This window comes from Engystomops pustulosus, chromosome 1 (assembly GCF_040894005.1).
Source record: "Engystomops pustulosus chromosome 1, aEngPut4.maternal, whole genome shotgun sequence".
In the NCBI taxonomy this organism is placed as follows: Eukaryota; Metazoa; Chordata; class Amphibia; order Anura; family Leptodactylidae; genus Engystomops; species Engystomops pustulosus.
The window spans coordinates 79,603,824-79,618,448 of record NC_092411.1 but is presented as its reverse complement, the minus strand read 5'-3'; the positions used below and the strand labels follow the sequence as shown (position 1 = coordinate 79,618,448).

The following is a 14,625-nucleotide window of genomic DNA, read 5'->3' as shown; positions in this document are numbered from 1 at the left end:
TTAGAGCTTTACTCTGTAGAGGAGAACACTTGTGAGGAAAACCCTACTGTTAACGTCATATGTATCCTGAGCAAATACATGGTGTAAACATGAGACTGATGGATCTTTCCTGTACTGCCTCCTGCACATCAATTAACCCCAATAGTTTGTCATCCACATCCCAGAGAATTGCAGATGGATGAACATAATGTTTTATTGTATTTAGAAATTTTACTCAGCTTTAATACATGGCAGCATAAATATTAGTCAACAATCTTCCACTGTAATAGACCTTATAGTGTGGTGTATATATATATACCGGGGCTCTAAAGTATTTATTATAGAGTCTATTGACATCAGAGAAGAATATTCTGCAGCTGAATATTCTGCAATAGTGTTAGCTGTAAACACATGGTCCTACCGGATGGATGAGCCTATAATGTATCTACCAAAACATTAAACTGAGCTAAATGGCCAAACCTGATGTCTGCAATACTAAAGCTAAAGCCATTGTCATTTGTATCCTTGGCAACCACAGAACACAAAGAAATCTTGTCCTTGATTTTTCTCAACTTGTACCATCAGCAGGTTAGAAATTATTTTCCACTTTCCCAACCATGAATGTATATTTTATAAAATCTGATCTAACTAAAAGTGAGGACACACAATTATCTAAATATAATTCAAATGTTTATGAAGCCTAATGTATGTGGAAGACATTAGAGATAGTAGAAGTGATATTGTGCAGAGGAGTGCAATAAGAGGGACATTGTTATCACAAGGGCTCTTTAGATGAGGGCTGACCTGACCTGGAACTCACTAACATATTGTGTACTACATGATGTATTATGAAAATGTTTACTTATTAAAACACCAAGGGCATGTGCTTGTGAACACGATCATGGGAATGAGCACACATGAATCCTTTGTCTTATCTATGGAGAGCACATAGCTGTCTTCAGGAGCTGGTGTTTATTTAGGGAAATGATAAGCAGTGACACTATTGCCAGGTATCTACTGTGAAGAAAGAGCTACATTTCATAGACAGAAGGGTGGGAAAATTATTGAGCAGAGTTCACACATTACGAATGCAGTTCTACTGCGGTGCATGTCAAATATGTGAACCCAGTCCTAGTAACCTACCTCTCGTTCTAGAACACATTTACAGCCAAGCCAGATTAATTTAGTGTATTGCTTCACTGCCCTGTCCTCAAGGAACTTCCCCATGCCATGGTCTTGAACATTTCCCTTTGATTAAACTTAATGAAACAACTAACATTTCCTGTACAAAAATAAGGAAAGTCCCAAGTTATTTGGATTACATATTGATATTTCTTGATGATGGGTTTGGAAATACTCATCTCTGGTCATTGGATCATGATATACTAGATCAAGACTTAACATACTTACCATAGATCAAACCTGTTAGTATTTTGTGGTTAATGCAAGAATTTCTTGTATTTCTTTCCTGCAGGTTGAGCAAATTCAACTAATCAACATTTTGTAATGTTACAACAATTAAATTCACTAATATGAATATTAAATATGATTAAAAGTACCAAATCCTAAATTTCTGAGGACCCCAAATGTGATGCAATTCATTCTAACAATGAAAGCAGTAAACAAATTTGTTCTTGATGTCAGAATCCATCAGTATGTTCAGTGTGTTGTCACACGGAATCATTAACAACCAAATACATAATGATTTCCCAGCATGATCAATCAGCATGTTAACCTATTGACAATACATTTTTCTAATGATTATCTGTTATGTAATTGGTTTTATTGCACTACAGGACATGGCTGTAAAATCTCTGTCCATAGGGAATGCACTGAGTGGCTTAAAAGTCTCTTCAAAATTGCTGTAGTTCCCAGATCAGTAAGAAGTGAGCATTTTTTTTATAATAGATACATACTTGGTTGTAAAGGTTACCTTTTCTCCATAAAGAAACACATGAAAACAATACATTTTTAGTGTAATAAAAAGTTAAGGTGCACTCTTTGTCTTAGGGGTAAAGATTATTAGCAAACACTTTATATGAAAGAAAAAATGACACTAGAAAGATTGGAAACATACAATCTGGTAACATGTAGAACAGAAAGTTTATAAGATACTACAAATATATAATAAATATCAATTCATCACATGAAGTTTTTTTCATAAAAAATCATTTATTTATCATGAAAATACAAAGGGGGTTTGGTAGACCTTTTCTTGCAAAATGTATAGATTTAAATAAATGAATTCTTTAATACAGAATAACAACACCTGTAAAACACATGTAACAGAGTATGTTAAAAAGGTACCAAAACATGAGACATTTTTAAAACAGACAAAGCTTATCAAGAAGAATTACTAATAACCAGAATAGCATTTCCTAAACCCTGACTCTGGATACAGTATTACAAAGTTTTGCCCTGGCATTTATATGGTTAACCTGTGCGTTCTTGTTCCATCAGCCCAGCACATGTAGAGGAACAAGCAGTAGCACTTAGGATGCGGCTACATGAAGGCTTACTGGAGCATAATATTTTTCCAAATGTAACTATTTAGTGACTGATGCAGTCCACACAAATTTTCCAGGAAACAAAAAGTATTCCTTTAGCATATCTGCAGTTACAATGGGAGTTTTTACTCAATAACCTTCAAAGTAAGCATCAAACTTTACACATGCTGATAGAGATTTCTGTTTCAGTGTATGGAAATGTGTAATTTTGGACACAGCAGAGAGACACTACCTTATTCTTAAAAACAAATGATTTTTCCCATTATCATTCTACCACAGCTTGCCCACCATGCCTCTATCAACCTTACCAACCTTACTACTGGAATCTAGTAGTAGCTACTAAAATATGAATTTCCAGGGAGACAGAAGTTACCCATTATATATATATATAAATAGCCTGCTGCAGTGAGAAGCTTCTGAACATGCAAGGGGTGCCCCTTAACAATATAATAGGCTTCTCAATCCAGCGACCGTATAACTCCCTAAACATGACATACCTATTAAATATTTTCACTGGGGTAGAAGGGAAACATGAAAGTCCTGGGACACACGATGCCCTGCAGACATGAGGGTATGCAGAACTCCATTGTCTCTGTCCTAGCCTTCTTCATAACACTGGGTAACAAAATATACATATATCTACACATATATACACTGTGATAATTGCAGGAAAAATCACTCAAAAGTAAGTCCCTATTCCAAGCATCTAGTGGTGATGATGCCAGTGCCTGCTACAATGAGCAGAGGGCGACTTGTACCCATGCACTAGTTCGAGGAGTGACCAGCTGTCCATGAAAGGAGAGATGTCAGGAGGTTACATGTAAGTGTCCCTTCCTTTATGGGTGACTGTGCCTACCCGCAGTGCCAGGTCTGTGCCCGCATTCCGGCACTGAGTGCCCAGTGTTTGTTTCCCCTTGTCCCTTAAACATAGTTCTTCTTGTCATACTCTCCATTGGTGGTGGGTCTTCTGGAGGCTGAGTACTTGACTGGTGGTGCCTGTTGCCCCTTCAAAGGACAAGAGACGCAAATCAGGACCCCCCCGACCAGTAGAAGGGCAGTGGCAGCCCAGCCGACATACAGAGCTGCCCCCATCTCCCGCTTCTTGGAGGAAGGCACATGGGGGTTGAAGAAGTCATTGATGACAATGTTGGCAGTCCAGCATAGAGGGATGAGTACCAGCAGCCCGGCCACAATGTAAATAACTCCTCCAGCTAGCACAATGCGGCTCTTGACATAGGTGCCCTGGAAGCAGGTGGTGCACTGGGCTCCCACTATGGTGACCAGGAGGGCGACGAGTCCCACGATAGCTGCCAGGACAGTGAGCGCTCTGCCCGCCTGCAGTTCCTTGGGAAGTGCCAGGATGGAGTCATAAACCTTACATTGCATTTGCCCAGTGCTCTGTACCACACAGGACATCCAGAGACCTTCCCAGGTCACCTGTGCCACCACAATATTCTGCTCGATGAATGCAGACACCTGCCACATAGGGAGGGCACATGCCAGGATCACCCCTACCCAGCCGATGATGCAGATGGACAGACCAAAGATCTCCAGAGCGAAGGCACCCATCTTCTGCAGTGTGCTCAGTGGATAACAAGTGGATCTGAGTCTCCAGCATCTCAGCAGCTTATAAGTAGCTCTCCAACTCCAGAGCTCTCGCCCCAGGGATGCCCAGGCAGCCAATCAGGAGTTTTAGCATCCTGCGGCTACCAATCCAGCCTGCAGTGACTAATAGTGGAAGGAAAGGCTGGGGGGAGAGAGGCTCCTGCTAGAGGAAGGGGGAGGCCCCCAGCAATTACAAGAAAACAGAATGCAAAAAAGAAAGAGAAGTGGACAGTGTGTCCTGCAAAGGCTCACAGGAAGAGGGTCTCACAATAGCATCAGAGGAACGACAGCCCTGTGAAAGATGCATGGGACTGAAGAGGTTAAGGTCTGCTCGTGTGGAAGCAAGAGGCAGTGCAGCCCCATTGATCAGTCCAGAAGATAATTGTATCTAGCACCCCCCTCCCTAATGTAGCCTCAACAGTGTGACAGAAATCACCTCAGTAGTGTTATTACTATGCCCCTTGATCATCTGGAAAAGTTTTCAGCTGAAGAAGGAACGGGAAGATTAGAATAATTCTTTTAGCAGGTTAAGGACAGTGTTGGGGACCCTGCTGGCCCCAAAGATGTGAGAAGGGGAGAAAGGCCACAGTGAGGGTCCCAGTTCTCCTCTGCACAGTTGCCCAGATGGGAGCTGGAAGTAGCAGAGACCTACCAGGTGCCGGCAGCATTGCTGGAGCATATGGCAGTGCAGTGGTGGGAGCAGGTCCACACGTTACTACTGCAGGGGCTGAGTAGGATGAGGTCCCTCTCACCCCTCCTCTGTCCAGCACTAGGGGTCTGCCTGGGAGGTTAGCTGTGGCTGGTGACCCTCAGCAAGGCAGACAAGTCAGGTGTGAGTGTGCGATAGATTGCTGGGAGGACACTGCATGGCCCTCAGGCTGTGTGAGAAGGGGAGAGGGAGGTTATTTTCCTGGTAGGACAAGAAGACAAGGATGAAGAGCCCCAAGTATGACTGCATGGCCAGTGCACAGCATAATGTTGCTAGTCCTGGTACAGTGAGGAAGAGTAGCAGCCAGTGGTGGAAGAGTGAAAGCAAGACACTCTGCTTTACTGCTAGGTCACAGTCATAGGAGGGATGATAGCCATACTAGCATGCTGACAAAAACTTTAAGATTGACCATCAGAGTGAGAGGAGACGCAGCAGTTCCCGGTTTCATGACTGCAATATCGGAGTTGCAATAATAATGGTGACGTCTGGCCTCATTGTTGATGAAAGTTATTAAAAATATGGTTTAATAAAGCTGTGGCCATTCCTACTTTCTCCAGAAAGGTGTTGGAGTCTGATGTGCTTACTTCATAAAGGCTTCAGGTGACACATTGGAGAAGTGACACAGACTTTGTGTGTCACTGCAGGGACAGTCACCATCACTTCCTAACTGGAAATGTGTCATGAAGTGAGTTCCCACACTAAGACACCTGTTACATGCATCATAAGATGGGGTCGGAGATCAAAACCCAGAAGTAGGGAATCCGCATGATTACGGCCATATAAAAGTTGTAACCTCTGATCTGCCAACCATAAGTAACCTACTGCTAATCTTCCCAATTTCCCAGATGCATGTTATATGTACATTCAGGTTAAAACCGTTATTTAGTCATCCATTGCCAGATATTTCTTGAGGGAACAATACAATATTTTACCTCCCAAAACACCTACATCTAAAACAGTGTAGGGGCCATTTGGAGAAAGTTTCCATTTTTATATGTGTGCAAATAAGCAGTGGAGTTTTAGTGCTTGCCAGGCACCTACCAATGTGTAAAGAATGTGGCAGCATAGAAAAATGATGCACTAGCTCTTCTGTGGTGCACAGAGAAGCTCATTTGTACAAATATATAAATAACATTTTCTCGAAGTTGAGAGATCTCTTTGAAAACAGGTATGACTGGTAAGCCTCTAAAGTGTCTGCACATTGCCTTGGTGTTGGGGTAGGAGAGTCCTATTTGGCATCTAGAGGACTATTTTCTTTCTTATGAATGACTTCTTTTCACGGACCTTTGATATTCTAGTGATTTGCTAGGTTCATAATGACATCAATGTAATTTACCTCAATTTCATATATATTAGGTAAATGCTTTAATAATGATCAATTTTGTATATTTGCATTATATTTTTTATACAAAAAATACCATTAATGAGATAACCTCAAGATTCTCCAAAATGTAGCCTACAATTGTGCCTCTAGGATGTTTCTGCTCTTCGGTGCTTCCCTTTCGCAATATAACCACTTTCAGCTAATGCATAAGAAATTTGTGGCAATGGTGGCGTCCTAAGACAGTCACCTACCATTTTAGTACAACTATACTACTAGTTCTAATGTTTATATACAGTGTATAGATCTGCGCTTCATATACTGCCACCACTTCCTGGGTCCACCTTGCTGTATCTTGGTTTCCAGCTATGACATATGAATATAGGTATGTCTGTACATCATGGGAGTGCCTACTCACATGCACAAATTTTTGCATTTAGGTGACGGGCATAAATACCATAGGATATGCACAAAAACAAGCAAACACACTACCACTTGACAAGGGAAGTTCATTCATAACTTAGCAGACCAAGTAATGTTACAGAATAGGCTGCTGAGCGATGCCATGTAGTGCCAAAGCTGCCAATGCTTTGCAAAAACCAAAACCATTACCATGTGTCTGACAGAGTGTTATAAAGCACACTTCTGCCACTGGACTCTGGGTGTGTTGTGGAACACCTTCATTGGCTTAAACTCAAATATTCTTTTGGATGAATAGACAAAAACTGCAAAATCATCCCATAATTTGGATTGGAATAAAGTTCCTATAATATGTAATACTTTGTCCATATTGTGTATGTAAAGCAAAAGGCAATAGGTTAATGATCCAAAGCAGAGTGATGATGGGTGTTTTGGATAGTCATGAAAGTCACAATTTGCAATGTGAAAGCACCCAAGAACTTTCTGCCATCTTAATTTGGGTAGGGGGATACAAATGAAATCATAAACTTGTTTTATATACCTGAGGTACATAGCAAAGCAAAACACCTGACCTATCAAAATATACAAACAATTATACTGTGCCTTGAATTCATTATCATAGAATGTAAGCTCTTGTGATCAGGGCCCTCACTCCTATTGTTCCATATGAATGTTTGTACTCTGTAATGTAATATTATATCTGTATATGTCCCCTATGATGTGTAAAGCGCTACGGAATTTGATAGCGCTATATAAAGATTATTATTATGCTGTAACAGACAAGTCCAAACTGACACATTTTTATCATTTTGAAAATGGTGCAACTCTGTTTCTTTTGCAATGCCACCTAACTTGGAATTTTTTTTCAACGGAATATTAAATGGTTTTACTAGGAAGTACACTTTGTCCTGTTGATAGTAAGCACTTACATAACTTTGTAAATGGAAATTCATAAATAGAAACAAAATTGTGTTTAAGGGGTTAAACAACGGACTTGGAATGTTTAATTTCAATATCATCTGTCAGGGGTGATTTGGAAGATCATATTGGGTATTGGGCAGTATTAATAATTCAGCCAACTACTTTCACGTTTACCCCTCTTGCCCAGTTTCACCATCCATTGCCCCGAACTCAGCCATGATTGACAACAACCTGTCCCCTCAATAAATCAAGATTTGTCTACATTCCTTAAAATTTACTTGAGAAAAGTATTCTACTGATGCAGGACACTACAAGGATACCTGTTCATGTAAGTGACTGGAAGATTCCCTTTTGTAATCGTCATTCTACACAGAATAACCTGAAGTAACTCTACTCCAATCATATCAACTAACCATAAAACAAAAAAGGAAACTATTATGTTGTCATAAAAACACATTATCTAAATGTTGCAGAAAATGTGTCAGCAGGAAAATTCCAAGTAACTGACGTGTAATTTCCTGCAAAGTTTTTGCTTTATATTTGTCCTAAATAAAACCATATGTGGTCTTAACATTTTGTTTTTATATTCTTCACCCACATCACCCCATAATCATGACATGTGAGATCATTTACTCATTGCATCTTTTAATGAATATTATGGTATTTACAACATATTTTTCCTCTGTATGGAATATCCATGTAATAATAATCATAATAATATGTCTTACTTTGCATAATGAACTGTCATGGGTTTTTAATTCTTAGATAATAAAGGAGTTTTGCAGGTTAAAGTTATTGATGACCTATCCTTAAAAAAAGGAAAAACCAAGTATTGCCCTTTTATTGCATAAGATATGTAATAAAAGTCTGATATAATTGGCTTTCTAGTGTTCGTTTGGTCATTTGGTGGAGGATCCGTCCTGTCTAACAGCTTTCAATCTGTGGTTTCAGGACCCCTGGAGGACCTTCAAAGGTCCTGGAATAGCTATTGTGTACATGTGTATTGAGAGCATAAACAGATGTACAAGGATTTCACAGGTGAAGGGCCTTCTCAGTATAAAATGAGGTGGGTATTCTGGGTGGCCATTGGTCCCATAGAAAGCTTGGGCCCTGAGCTACTACCCAAACCTAATATAATCAACTACTATGGGTACACACTGCCTGATATTCCTGGTTCACCGGATCCAATTGTTTGAGTATCAAAAGAAGGTGACAGGTCTTCAGGGTCTTGGTTTAGAAAAGTAGTGGTTCCTATATTCAGCAAAAAAAGTTTCATTATTAACCTAGCATGTACAGCAAAATTTCGATTCATGCTTGATAAAGACTAGAAATTTGCAGACATTGCTCTGCCAAGTTCACTGCTGTTCTTCCAACTGGTTCTTCTGCAGATCTCAATGTTGTTAATATCAGCTACCAAAACAAGTGAACAGTCCTCCACTGCCCAGTGATAAACAGTAGAGACCACCATCAAGACAGTACTATTGTATAAAATGAGTGAACATTGTTGGGCATTGGCATTAAAGCAAGTCGGTAAGTCATGAATTATTTACAGGATTTCTAGTATATACAGTTAAAAACAAATAAAAAATATAAATAAAATATTGGTAGATTTATTGTTCGCTTCCAAAAACGATTTTACAAAACGATCAGTACCAAGTAACACCAGTAAAGACAACAGGCCTTCACACAAACATCTTCATAAAAATGAAAAAGACTATGGCCCACATTTATCAAAAATAGTGCAGTTTGCCTGTGTAGTGTGCATGGGGCACCAAATTCATGAATTGTGGCGCGCTTTCCTCAAGATTCTGGCGCTTCCTTATTTTATGTGGACTGATGACAAATTGTCTGAATTTGTGACCCTACCAAAATGTTCTGTTTTCTATATTAAAATATACTCTTATTTGGTGTGGACACATCGATTTTACTGTCAGTCCTGCAATTGTGCACTACAACTACTTAGGAATATTGTTACACTCATTAAATTTATGTCTATCTCTCAGGTTTCAATATAAGTTGCTGTCTAATCCTTCCCTGTTGTTGTCCCTGCAATGAAAGATGCAGTCTAACCCTTCACCTTTCATTCCAGGCCAAAAACCCGGAGCTTTTAGACATTGAAGGTGGGGGAAGTAGACTTGATGACATTGCTGCTAAATATGAGGTACCTGCCTCTGAGCATTTTCACCTTAGACAATTGCACCAATATGCCAAAACCATTCCCTTGGGTACGGCCACAGATTGTCACACGGCCTTTGAGAGCATTTGCCTGAATGATCCTTTTGGTCGGGGAGCTATTTCTAGGTTATACTACATAGTTAATGCTCCTTCCCCCCAAAATCTTGTTTTATGGAACAATGGGAGTTAGATTTAGGTTGTCAGTTTTCTTTGTACCACCCTGGCAAAGGGTAGCCAATAGGTACTTCTTTCAGTTTGTTGCACAGGGTATACTATGTCCCCTCCGGCCTGGATAACCTTTGCCCACATTTATCTTATTGCTGTTTCGGGGGATGTGATGCTCTAGGTGACATAAACCACGTATGGTGGCACTGTCCTGTGGTTGAATCTCTCTGAAACAATGTGAAGACTGCCATCTGCTCCTTGCATGGTTCTTCCGTACCAGTGACATCAGCATTGCTCTTGCTGGAGGATTAACCAGCGAGGGTAAGAAATAAAGGGCATCGATTGGTCCAGTTTATCGCTTTAGCCACTAGGATTCGTATATTGCAGCCAAATGGAAAACAGCTGAACTGTCATTCACTGCAGTTAAAAATAGGATTAATCTCTTAAGTTATTTGAGAGGACTGAGGCAACCAGATCAGATACTTACCTATTGTTGTAGAACATATGGACTCCGTGTATATCATCTGGGGGCACACCAGACCTTAAAAGAGCTCTAGTGTTGTACCCTCATGCCCTGTGGTGTAGGACTACTATTAAGGGTCAAAGACAAATATAGACATTTCTGAAGGTGATATAAGTGTGCATAGAAACAATACAATAGCCATTTGTAGGGAGTGAAAAGGTGGCGGCTGCACTTGTACTCCTAATGGTGCCCAAAAGCCCATGAGCCGCTTAGTATCATACATGGTCCATGGTATGTGAGGACCCAGTAACAGAAGTTATTCAAGTAACACCTCTGCAAGTTTGATGAGAAAAATATTTCTATAAAAGTCTGCCCTATATTATATAACAGAGGGGCTTTTCAGATTTGACTAAACTTTGAGAGAATTCAAACTATATTCTTAACAGCTTAATCTACAAAGGCAACGGCCACCTCCTGTGCAGGCAGGAACCAGGTTCCTGTGGATCAAATATGCAGAATTGCCTAATGGAGTAATCCTACCACATTTATCATAAATGATACTATAGGCTAGATGTCTTTGCTGTAAAAAGAAGCCGTTTTGGCAGAAGATTTTTCATGAAGCATTTCCAGATAATATACTCCTTTTTCAAAATTCCCCCATGCATCATATAGCTAAAATAAAAGTAAAGTTTAAATCGTCCCACTTTCCCTAAAAAAAAAAAAAAAAATTATAGACATGTTAGTTATCGCCATGTCCCAAAAGTCCTGATCTAGAAAACGATAACACAGTTATTCTGGAAATATTTTGCAACATTTAGCAATAAAAAGGCATCGTCCCAGAAAATACCTTACACAGCACCATAAACCAAGGAATAAAAAAAGAGTATGGTGCAACATAGAATCTGTTTTATCAGTTTTATCATGCCACAAATTTTAATTTTTTTATTCAAATTTTTATTTATTACAGCCTATATATATATATATATTTAGTATCCGCATGATCATACCAACCCAAAGAATAAAGGAGAGGTGTCATTTGGACTGCACAATGAAAGCACGGTGTAAAAACAGTTGGGGGAGATTTATCAGAAGTGTCTGAGGTAAAACTGTAATAGTCGCTAATGGAAACCAATTACAGCTCAGCTTTAGTTTTATAGACAACTGCTTGAAAATAAAAGCTGAACTTTGATTGGTTGCCATGGGAAACTAGCACAGTTCTGCTCTCAGGCATTTATGATAAATCTCTCCCAATGTCCACAAGAAAATGGCACAAATGTGTTTTTTCATCAAATTCACTACATTTGAAATTTTTCCCGCTTCCCAGCACATGGCATGGAAAATGAAATACCGCCACCAGGACATCAGAGGGAAAGGGATTAAGCTGGAAAAAATGTATGTCAACTATACATATAAGGTACTTAAAACTGTCCTCATAACAAAATGAAGGAAAGGCATTAAGACATTCTCACTTTTATAGCCATCCTAAACATGTGCATTAGGTCCACAATGAATTATGTTAGTGTGCTGTCAATATAAGGTCTTATGCACATTCAAGGTGGGATAAAATGGCTCCACGGGAGCTTATAAGTACTGTTTTATGACTTTTTACAGGGAGGTGTATTACAAAAAGCCACAATATATCTTGTATACATGAAACCAAACACTGTAACCAAAAACTCTTGGCAGGGATGGCTAACTTGCTAGACATTTATGGGATATCAAAGAGATATGGCGAGGCATACATTGAAAGTGCTAAACAGAGTCAACACAGATCAATAGAGCATTAAAGAGAAGACGTTGAATTGCTAATTTTTAAATGGTTTTACTCTAAAAATGTGTTAATCATTTTCCTGTGTTCCTTTAATTATTTTTATCTTGTGTTTTGGGATAACCTGCCCTTTAAATGAGTAATCGAAATCAGATTGTTGGCGGTCTGACCTACCAATCCCGCAGATCAGCAGTTTGAAGTAGTCAATGCACTTCAGTGAGAGTTGCTTCCTCTTCACCGACCTATGACACTATTTCCATTTCTCACATGACCTTTGTGCAGCTCTGTCCCATTCAAATGAACGGAGCCAATCTGTGTTCTACCAAGCACATCCACCATACTATGTACTCTCTAGAAAAAGAGAACATGGAACCAACCATGGCAACAATTTCTATCTCAGGGCATTTATAATTGGGGTATGTACTGATAACACTTAATATATTACATGTTGTCTTGACTTAGATCCCATGATGTTGGATGTACCATTATAGATATTATATTAGTTGTTATATGTAATACTGTATTTCACTGACAATTAAAGGTTGCAGCACTTTTCAGTTTTTTTTAATTCTGTCTTTAAAGGCCTGAACTGTACTTCCTCGTGGCACAATTTAATGTGCTGTGCAGAGGGCTGGAATAATTTACAGTAGAGTAATTAGTGACAGGTATAATACTGCATCAGTAGTCAAAACAATCTCATGTTTGAAGGGAACCTGTCAGCAGGTTTTACTCCACTAAACTACTAGATAGGTAATGTCCTTTCTAGAATTCCCCATTTTATGTGAAATCTGACCCCTACAGGAAACTCCCCTAAAGTCAGAAAAATATGACTTTTCTCATATCATTTTCACATGAGAGGAGTCAAGTTAAGTGGTTGCAGGTGGATAGTCAATTCAGAAGTCCCTATCTTCTGTACTAAAGTACCTACAAAACATGATTTTTTTGCATATTAAAGATAAGAATCTCATCTTTCAGATCACACGAGGCTTATGATTCTGTGAGCTACAGAACTGGACATACAGGCAGTTAGAAAATAGGTGGGGACTGTATCTTTATCTGTAGCTTGATTTCCAACTATGTATTCAGCTGTCTGTATCTCATGTTCTGTAGATCACAAAGCCATAAGCCCGATGTGATCTAAAATACCTGAATGTTTCTAGTTAACAAAGAACCAAAGATAGGGGCTTCTGACATGACCCTCCCTCAATAAACCACAAAACTTGACTCATCTCATGTGAAAATGGGATGAGTCTTATTTACCTGATTTTGTGGGAAAATTTTACAGGTAAACATGCATGATTTCACATAAAACAGGAAATTCTACAAAGGACATGTTATACCCTACTTAAGGGGGCTTGTAGTTTAGTGGGGTAAAACTTGGAGGCAGGTTCTCTTTAAGTTCACATGAACAAAAAAAAAGTTAAATTCATAAAGCCCCCCAAAAAGAGCAATACAAGTATTGTGAATTTTTTCCCTTAAGATGGGAAAATAGAATGAAACATTTAAAACACAAAAATGAGTAGTAGACATTGTGTTTGGCCTTTTATAAAAATTAGGCAAACTAAGTATACAATAAGAAAAGATTTTTTTAAAGTACCCAATATAAAGCAGTTAAATTACACGCAAATCCGGGCATCTGTTAGAAATGGTTGCAAAAAAATTAATGTGTCTGCTACAGTCTGTACCACATATTTTAGAAAATATTTTAAGTGCGGTATGAACACACATCCAAGTGATTTCCTTGGAAACTTGAATGAATAAGCTTCCAGTTTACAGTAAGCAGCAGTATCTATTTGTTTATGGAGGAGATGTGCCTTATCAGTCAGTTCATCATTAGGGTTATCTTTACAGTACAAGAAGAAAACAGGCAGCTATTGAGTTTGTTCAGTCTTATCCTGTGCTGTATTTCTGCTTCTGGATATCTGAATGACAGGTGCTCTTAGAATATAAAGCCCTGCAGCTTAAATAGTTAAATTATGAGCTGAGTGGAAAGAGGAGATGGCATATATCATGCAATGTTTTGCTCAGCAATGGGTTTTTAATAGTTGGCCCTGATTTTAACCAGCTGCTGACCTTCACAGGATGACCCACCTAACACTGCTGTAATCCTAAAATAGTTTTTTTTTATTAGGAATTGCTAATATATGATGTCACATACTTCTTGTTAACTGCATAACCATGACCTGGCTTCCACATCGCAAGACAAAAAAGGAAAACTATGTTGTATACAAGAAATATCATGACAAAGGAACATAAACTTCCATATAGGCAACATTCACCAAGAAATATTTTTGGTCAGTTTTTTGCATCCGTAAAACCAGAAGAGGATCCAAATCAAGCAGAGTTATTTCACCTGATACTAAGCCAAAAACTGATACAAAAAACTGCTGCGGATACTTTACACCTATACCCTAATTACCATGGAGATTATCCAAAATGGATGCTCCAACATAGTGTAGATCAGAAATCCAAATCCATTGAGCTGATATTTCTAATTCATCCTAATTGCAGTATATTAATATCTTCACTTCTTTTAGCTTATTTGCATCAAAATCCTATACAAGTGATGTAATGTGGGAGTTGTGGATCAAA

General features: G+C 38.9%; 1 protein-coding gene across 1 annotated transcript; it reads right to left on the bottom strand.

The window, feature by feature from the left end:
* Positions 1–2,131: 2,131 nt before the first annotated feature.
* On the bottom strand, positions 2,132–4,104 carry CLDN5 (claudin 5). The gene has a single exon (XM_072144503.1). The coding sequence runs from the start codon at positions 4,053–4,055 to the stop codon at positions 3,408–3,410; it is 648 nt and encodes a 215-aa protein (XP_072000604.1). The 5' UTR covers positions 4,056–4,104; the 3' UTR covers positions 2,132–3,407.
* Positions 4,105–14,625: the final 10,521 nt, after the last annotated feature.

Excerpts from the sequence above, each read along its gene's own strand:
- CLDN5 (XM_072144503.1), bottom strand. The coding sequence starts at position 4,055 with ATGGGTGCCTTCGCTCTGGAGATCTTTGGTCTGTCCATCTGCATCATC.